This window comes from Pholis gunnellus (assembly GCF_910591455.1).
Source record: "Pholis gunnellus genome assembly, chromosome: 18".
NCBI lineage: Eukaryota > Metazoa > Chordata > Actinopteri > Perciformes > Pholidae > Pholis > Pholis gunnellus.
In genome coordinates, this window is record NC_136545.1 from 1,495,786 (window position 1) to 1,504,171 (window position 8,386).

The 8,386-nt window shown below is 44.3% G+C and overlaps 1 protein-coding gene across 1 annotated transcript; it reads left to right on the plus strand.

Annotated features, from left to right (window-relative positions):
- Positions 1-764: 764 nt before the first annotated feature.
- Positions 765-7,175, plus strand: dnajc25 (DnaJ (Hsp40) homolog, subfamily C, member 25). Its single transcript, XM_079179515.1, has 5 exons — positions 765-1,160; positions 2,406-2,558; positions 3,691-4,061; positions 4,207-4,306; positions 5,838-7,175. The coding sequence occupies exons 1-5, from the start codon at positions 810-812 to the stop codon at positions 5,958-5,960; spliced, it is 1,098 nt and encodes a 365-aa protein (XP_079035641.1). The 5' UTR covers positions 765-809; the 3' UTR covers positions 5,961-7,175.
- The last annotated feature ends 1,211 nt before the right edge of the window (positions 7,176-8,386 follow it).

Genomic DNA, 8,386 nt, shown 5'->3' on the forward strand with positions numbered 1-8,386 from the left:
CATTCACCTCAATCATTTTACTGGTGCGTCTTGAATCTGCTTTTCCAACTAACTGCTGAAATGGAACACCTGAATCCTCACAGAGTTTCTGCAGTTATATCAGAAATTACATTGTTTTTTGTCTATTGGCTATAAAATGATTGCATATTTAATGTTTAACATTTACGTTGGTAATAGGCTCGCAGTTGTCAGTGTGTCTTTTGTCTGTCACACGTTGTATAACCTGCATTGCAGATTGTGCTTAATTTGCTCCCTAAGCATTTTCTGTTATTGCAAATGTCTCCCCCTTGTGTTTTGTTTTAGTGTTATTCTGGTTTTGTTGAAGCCATGTTGGGACAGCAGTAAGATAGAGATGTGTGATATGGTTTGTTTGGTTGTTTAACAACATTAAATAAAGAGGGGGGACAGCTGACAGCACTGAAATGTAATTGCAATTGGGCCGCAATGTTTTTTTTAATTTTCACGTTTGAATAAACATTTGAATGTTGTCAACCATAAAGCATCTTTGAAAAGGAAGGAACGGTAATGACAAAAAAGAATTTGCAAAACCTGAAATTGGACCAAATTTTTCTTTTGTATTACTATTTAAGCCAGAAAGCAACAGATCAATAAAAAAGAAACAAAACATTCGAATTGACGCAAGGCTGAGAAAAGTCTGCATATCTTCATGTCGTACTCCGCCACAGACGATCTTTGATGCATCGTCATCTTTTCGTTCCGGCCCGGAGTGATGACGTGAGCAGCGTGCGACAGGACCAGCACAGCCTGGGCTCCGGAGCGGAGTTGGCAGCAGCGGCAGGCGAACAGAGATGGCTGCCCCCACGGAGCGCTGCCGCCGCGGCGGTGGCGGAGGGTTTGCTGGGTGTCCACGGACGACGAAGCCTTGGTGGCGGCTCGCGGTACTCCTGTTCTCCGTGTCCTCCCTGCCTACGGTCACCGCGCTGGTGGACGGCCTCTACTGCGGCACCGAGGTCTGCTACGATGTGCTCGGTGTCACCCGGGAGGCCGCCAAGTTGGATATCGCCCGGGCTTACCGGCAGCTGGCACGCCGGTACCACCCGGACCGGTTCCGGCCGGGAGAGCCCGGCTCGGAGGGAGAGACCCGTGAGTCCGTCCATACGAAGTTCCTGCTCATCGCGACTGCGTACGAGACGTTAAAGGTCGGTCCAGGTCTCTCTCAAAGACCCTGGAGTTTCATTCAGAAACTTCCAGCGGCCACTCGTGTCTGTTTAATTTACGAGACCTTTATGTCCCCGTGTCCAATAACATCCAGATAGCTCCTCTATTGCTCATGAAGTGATGAGACCAGTCTATAACTATTGTCCACTTTCTCCTTCCTGATACTCCTGCAGGGATTAGTGTGTCCATATGTATAATAGAATGTCCACGTAGGGACTGATGTTGCCTTATGATGACGTATTAATCCACAGTACTCCTAGTGTAACCTGTAATATCCCATGATACGTCTACTCCCTACGAGATATTAATAATGTTCCTATAATATTAATGAAGGTGGCTGTCCTTATGGTACAGTAACACCTCTGTTTAACAGTATGTGCTAGTGTCATTTAGCGATACTCTCATTTTATTTGACAGTGTATTTACCCGCTATGCCATGGTTTACCATAGTCGTAACATTCATCAAACTACTTCATATTATTCTATGTGTTTACATCCTATGGTGCCTATTGGTCATAATCCATGATGGAACTAGTGGTTCCTCACACATTAGGTGATATTCATATAAATGTGATTTTCATGTACCTTAATGTGCCTTACTCTAAACTCTGTCTCGTAGTTTGCATCTCTGTGTTTCTCTCCCTGACATTCAGACATTATGCTTGTGTAATAATTCAGTCCCAACCGGTTTAGGCAGTGCAAACAAAGAGATGATTGTTCTCAGGTTGTTTCATTGAATGGATTTTTAGCAGTGAAAGTGTATTGTGTAGCAGAAATTATAATAATTATAATTATTTACTTATCTTGTGACCTTTCAGATTTATATCCCAGGTTGTCTTAGAGAGGTTTTAACAACCCAATTCTTTTTTTAAATGGTACTCCCACGTTTATTTACCATACGAGTCGAAGAAGTTCCCCACACTCCTAAGCTGTAAAAAACAAAGCATCTTTAAAATGTTCAGCACTTCACCGAAGTAATTCCTCAGCAGTATTTGCACTGTAAAGCTGTTGCTCCCTTTACACAAGAGCAAACATACCTGAGAGAGGTGAATAACTGCTGCAGGTATTAACAGATATATCCTAAAACTTAACATAGTTTTTTTTGTGTTTCTTTGGCAACACTATAAATAATATTGTAGAACCAGGTTTGGCTGAGCTCCTCCTGCAGATCTTCATAAAACTAAACCTTGTAATAACAAATGATGTGTCTCTGTCTCTGTGTGCAGGACGAGGACACTCGGAGGGACTATGACTACATGCTGGACCACCCTGAGGAGTACTATCAGCACTACTACACCTACTACCGCCGACAGCTCACCCCCAAGGTGGACGTCAGAATCGTCATCCTGGTCACCATCTGTGCCATCTCCATCTTCCAGGTACGACGGCAGCCAGAAAACTAGCAGCAGTCTCCAAACACACCATGTTTCTAGCTCGCCTTGCTGGACCGCAGACAGGCAGGCAGGCAGACAGACAGACAGGCAGGCAGACAGACAGGCAGGCAGGCAGACAGACAGGCAGACAGACAGGCAGGCAGGCAGGCAGGCAGGCAGGCAGGCAGTGTGGGAAGTTGTTTTTTTTGTCAGAGACCGAGACTCCTGACTCTGACCATGGGAAATAAAAGTACTCTAAAGAATACATCTGGTGATATTCTTTTATCATCCTACTCAAACCAACGATGAATATACTAGCAAGTATCGTGTTTTTATCAACGCCTGATATATTTTCATAAAGAGCTCCATTGTTGTACGAAAACTGTTAAAACTCATCAGTGAACCCAGTGTTGCACTGGTGGACATGTTACTCTATTAACCCTCAACACACTCAATCCCACATCCACCGTTTTGTTAAATAGGTGGAAATACTCACGAGAGCACCAAATGTGGATTAATCCGCCACTGAAAATAGTCCCAAACAAATGCACAATTTCCTCCTGTTTGAGTGGTATTTGCTAAAACCTACGGTGTCGAGCATTTTAGAAAAATAAACTCTACTTGTAAGCCATTTGAAAGATTTCTTCAGTAAAAAGACAAGAGCAGCGAAGGCAGAAAGTATTGAGAGACGGACGGAACACATTGTCGGTCTTTTAACGGGACTTATTGACACGGTAAAAAAAATGATTGTGATCGAGGATATTTACTTTTTACACAGTTTATACAGCTGAAGGCACAGTTTCATCTGTGGTCACATGTGACCCGAGCTAATTATCAAACCTCGATACTGACCATGTGTGCGTAGCATGAAGTATCAGCTGTTGTCGAATACTTGCTCGGTTTATTTACTTATTCTATGAAGTAAAGAAACATTTTTCTTACAGTACACTTTGATATTTAGGTAATTGTCTTTATCTAACCGTGATACGTTGACATACTTAGTCAATTTGTTTACAGACTATTTCTTTTGTGAAAACTGCGACTAAAGTAATAAAAGCGATGCAGGTAAGGTCAAAGTGGGTGAAACCCCCCGTTAGCACACACACACACACCTCTCACCTCCCTGTCTCTCCTCCAGTACTACAGCTGGCACAGCAGCTACAACGAGGCCATCAACTACCTGGTGACGGTGCCCAAGTACCGGATCCAGGCCACGGAGATCGCCAAGCAGCAGGGCCTCCTCAACCGCACCAAGGAGAAGGGCAAGAACCGCCGCTCCAAGGAGGAGATCCGCGAGCAGGAGGAGGAGGTGATCCGTGACATCATCAAAAACAAGATCGACATCCAGGGGGGCTACCAGAAGCCCAACCTGTCGGACATCCTGCTGTGCCAGATCGTGCTCTCCCCCTACTACCTGACCCAGTATGCCTCCTGGTACGCCTCCTGGTTTTACCGCTTCACCATCTGCAGGGAGGAGTACGGCGAGGAGGAGAAGTTCTACATCATCAGGTCAGTTCTCGCATTCCAAGCGTTTGACCTCGGGTACAGGAAAGCATTGCGCTACCCGGATGAATGAGATGAGTCGGGACACCTTTTGCACCCCGGCGTCCTCTCTGCGTCGTCTCACAGCCGACTCTTGTGTTTTCGCTCTCAGGAGGAACATGAAGATGTCTCAGTCCCAGTTTGATGGTGTCGATGAAACTACCAGGCAGTCCTTCCTGGAAAAACGGCTCTGGATCAGAGAAAACTACGAGGTTTGTCACTTTAAATTTCTTTTCTATTCTTCCCGCTTTACTTTTACTTTCTTTTTAAGATCTCACTTCTATATTGTCCTCCCTTTTTCCTCCATCCATTTTCTTACTTACTTCCTCACCTCATTTCCCCCTATGGTCCTCTTAAGCCGGAGATATACTTGCTGTTAACTAGGCGTTTGGCCGCACCTCGTTTGTTTGGAGTGTTGGTTGTGAATGTCCTTAGAAATTTACTCTACACGTCCGCTATATGCAGTACGCACACAAACACGTCTCCAACACGTCTGTATGTCTTGAGGAAACTTAAGAAGGCTAAATCCCTGTGCCACGTTCTTTTTAACTTTTAAAAAGGAGCAATAGAAAGCTTCCTGACTGGAAACATTACAAACTAACACGTGATGTTCCAGGACAGCAGGTGATAGAAACCACCAGGAACATCACTGGTACCATCTACTGAGCATCAGTGATATTGGTGACAAAAGGTGCCTGCAAAGAGCTCGAAGGATATTAAAGAATAAACCCGCCCAGACACAACCTGTTCACCGTGCTGCCATCTGCAGAGAGATACAGAAGGATCTGCGTGCAACCCTGTTGTACAGTGACAAAGAAAAAACCATGTAACCGTGGCAGTTTCAGGGCAGTAAGGCGATGTGACACGAAGTGCTGGATTTAGGGGCCTTACATACCATCTACGATGGTTGTCGCTTTTTCTTCCCCCGATCTCCAGAATTAACCACAAAGTAACCTCCTCGAGTTACGCCATGTTTTTTGTTTACATCACACAAATACGGAAGTTCTATACCAGGGGTGTCAAACATACGGCCCGCGGGCCGGATCCGGCCCGCCACGTCATTTTATGTGGCCCGTGTAATGTAAAAGTCGGACAATTTACAAATATCCGTTGTATCGCGCACGGCGGAGCTCCTCCCCGATCCGCACGCGCCGCGCACACCTCCACCAGCTGCCACATACGCCCCCCCCCCCACCCCCCCACCGAAGACGAAGGAGCACCCCCCCCCGCCGACAACCGGCCCTTTGGGGGCAACCATGATGCTGATGTGGCCCCAGAGCGACAATGAGTTTGACACCCCTGTTCTATACGGCCTGAGTTCTCCGGTGTGCCCCCCAGTGGAAAACTCCAGCAAACCCCCCGGAGGACATAAGCAAGTATGTCAACGATTCTCTTCACGACACATCCGGCGTGGCTACAGAAGCAAGTTTAATCTCCGGCTGTAGAGGATGAGATCCATTGCTTTCAATGACAATGCTAACATGCTAATGTTTAGCAGTTATAATGTTCACCATCTTAGTTTAGCATGTTAAAATTAGCATGGCTAATTGCAGCTTTAAAATTCTTGATATTTCTATGCAAACTAAGAACTTTAAAAAGAGTTATTAGTGAATGAAAACAGCATTTGGTAAAACAATTTTTTTTAAAGACAAACTAAGAGCAGCTGAGTGAGATGACTCTGTAGACTATGCGAGTGTAACCGCTCCCGGTGTGTGTGTGTGTGTGTGTGTGTCCGTCCGTCAGTTGCACAGAAAGGAGCAGGAGGAGGAGATGAAGGTGAAGATGGCGACCGACCCGAGGATGAAGAGGTACCGCCGCTGGATGAAGAACGAGGGGCCGGGCCGGCTGACGTTCATCGACGATTGACGCGACCCAGAGCCACGTCTGTGACATACACACCTGCCTCAGTGCCAACACACACGGACGCAATACACACACACACACACACAAACACACACACACCGTGCTGTGTGGAGACGTACCTGTACAGAAAGATTAACTGTGCCTGTTTATATGGGGAGAGATATTTTCATAGCGATCGGCCATAAAGAGGACTAAGTGGAATAAACTGTGTGCTCGGGCTTCAGATTTTTCTGTTTTTTTTACATCATGCCATTTCTTTTATTCTGAAACCAAAAGTTTATTGATAAATTATTTTATTTTTTTCCTGTTTTGCGCTCCTGCTGGTGAAAGCAGACCGATGAATGAGTTTTGGTGATTTTCTCTTGAATAAGTGACATCAGAAGGTAACCAGTTTGACCCCTGCAAGTATCTGTAAAGTGTCCTTGGGCAAGGCATCGGACTGCCACCTGCTCACCCTGTATGCTGCTCCAGGGACTCCGCTAACAGTCTGAAATATAAAAGTAGTGAATTGTATTTGCATTTATTGCTGTTATGATGGATACACCAGGGCCAGGAAGCTTTCTTTTTTTTCCTCAAGAACAGTGACATTTGGTGAAAATCCTCACTTTCTACCTGGGAGTCAGGCTAGAACAAGGATATCAATTTAGCCTAGCTTAGCACAAAGACTTTAAGCGAGGGAAACAGTTCTAGCTCTAACAAAAGTAAGAAAATCCACCCACCAACAACACCAAAGCTGTCTGGTTTACATGTTCTTATCATGGTGTAGAAATAGTCATGTAAACAGGAGACAGTCGATGACTAGCTTGCTAGCTGACGAGGTACAAGAAGGAAGTGAAGTGACGATATCTTTTCATCTGACTTCCCCTGTTGACGACAAGAACATGTCCGTTGGAGGAACTTAAAGAGTGCAAACCGAAGATGATTGGTACTTCTGTTTCTTCTGATCAAATGTCTCTCATTGCGTAAATGGAAGCCAAAGTCACAGCGGCAAGTATCTGTAAATTGTGCAACGGCAGATGTTTATCACAGGAAGTTTATTTTTGTGGTTTCTGCTCCGTTTCTTCAGACCACGTAAACTGTTTACTGCAAAGAAATAACTTTTACTTCATATTATTTATTGTTTGAGATTTCACTGGTCTTTTTTTTCTTTTCATTTCGGTGTGTCGATATGAACGCAACAAAATAGTTTTGTTTTTAATAAATACATTTTAAAATATATTTTCAAAGAAGTTTGTTCCCGGTTTGCGTAATTTAGCCTCAGTCTTCATCTATGTATTCAATCTGTTACTGGTTCTGGTTGCCAGATGTGGTCTATAATCAATGGTTTGGGTTTTACTAATGTATTAACACGTACTCCACCCTTTTAGAACTGCTCGCCTGTAACACTGCTGGACTCACAATGGACTCTGTTTTCTTTTATATATCAAAAGTGATCCAGAGATTGTCTTGTTTATTCCACGGATTCTTCTTCCTTTTTAAAAACATGGCACCTACATTGCCCACAATGCAACTGGACAGCAGATGGTCACAGATTCAGGTGTGTAGCCTGGAGCCGCTGGCCTGCAGCAGAGGAGGAGCTCCAGAGGTCTGGTGAGCTCGCTTCTTTCTAACTCCACACATTCACATTTTCTTTTTGTTTTGAATTTCCATTCTTTCAGTCTTCAGCCCCAAACCGACGCTGACGGAACGACTTGAAGACATATTTTGGACTTCACATAGCTCCTTCTGGAGTCACTAAAAGGTTCATACTTTTTTCATATAAGAAAACAGTATACGTTTATTTTCCAAAATATGGAACTTCTTTCAAGGCCCTATATGTTTTTTTTCTTTTAGATTTGGGGGTAGAGCCTGACTGATGCTGGATTTCTTTAGGCAAATATTCAATATTACAACATATTGACAAATACAGCTAAAGGTGCACTCATTACTGCTGTATTCTGTGATGGAATGAATACAGCAATGAGCTGGAAAACACTTCGTTCAGACTCAAAAACATGCAACGAAGTATGCAGGCAATCATCCCGAAGTCGTCGTATAAGATATTTCTTACAATCTTGCCAAAAACTAAATTAAACTTTCCAAGCTGTCTACCAAGCAGTGTGTGTACTGGTAGTTCCGTTAGCTGTTGGCTGTGTTGTGAGAAAGGTCCTGGAGCATGCAGCCATAACTGGCCACCCAAACTGTGCGCTCAGCTCTGGGCGGACACAGAGGTGCATGATCCTCCTGCCAGAGATGATAATAATGACACATCAGCCAATTTTAACACCAACATTTTTGACAAGGACCCCTTAAATGTGATTATCAATGAATTGTGTACTATGCTTGATATTTAACAGTTGAAAAGTAAACTCTGGATCTACAGTAGATTTACTTTTCTTCATAAGCTTCAATCCGTGACCACTGCATGTTGCTGAAGTGCCCTTGAGCAA

Excerpts from the sequence above, each read along its gene's own strand:
- dnajc25 (XM_079179515.1), top strand. The coding sequence starts at position 810 with ATGGCTGCCCCCACGGAGCGCTGCCGCCGCGGCGGTGGCGGAGGGTTT. Across the intron at positions 1,161-2,405 it reads CTGCGTACGAGACGTTAAAG|GACGAGGACACTCGGAGGGA; the intron begins GTCGGTCCAGGT and ends CTCTGTGTGCAG. Across the intron at positions 2,559-3,690 it reads GTGCCATCTCCATCTTCCAG|TACTACAGCTGGCACAGCAG; the intron begins GTACGACGGCAG and ends TCTCTCCTCCAG.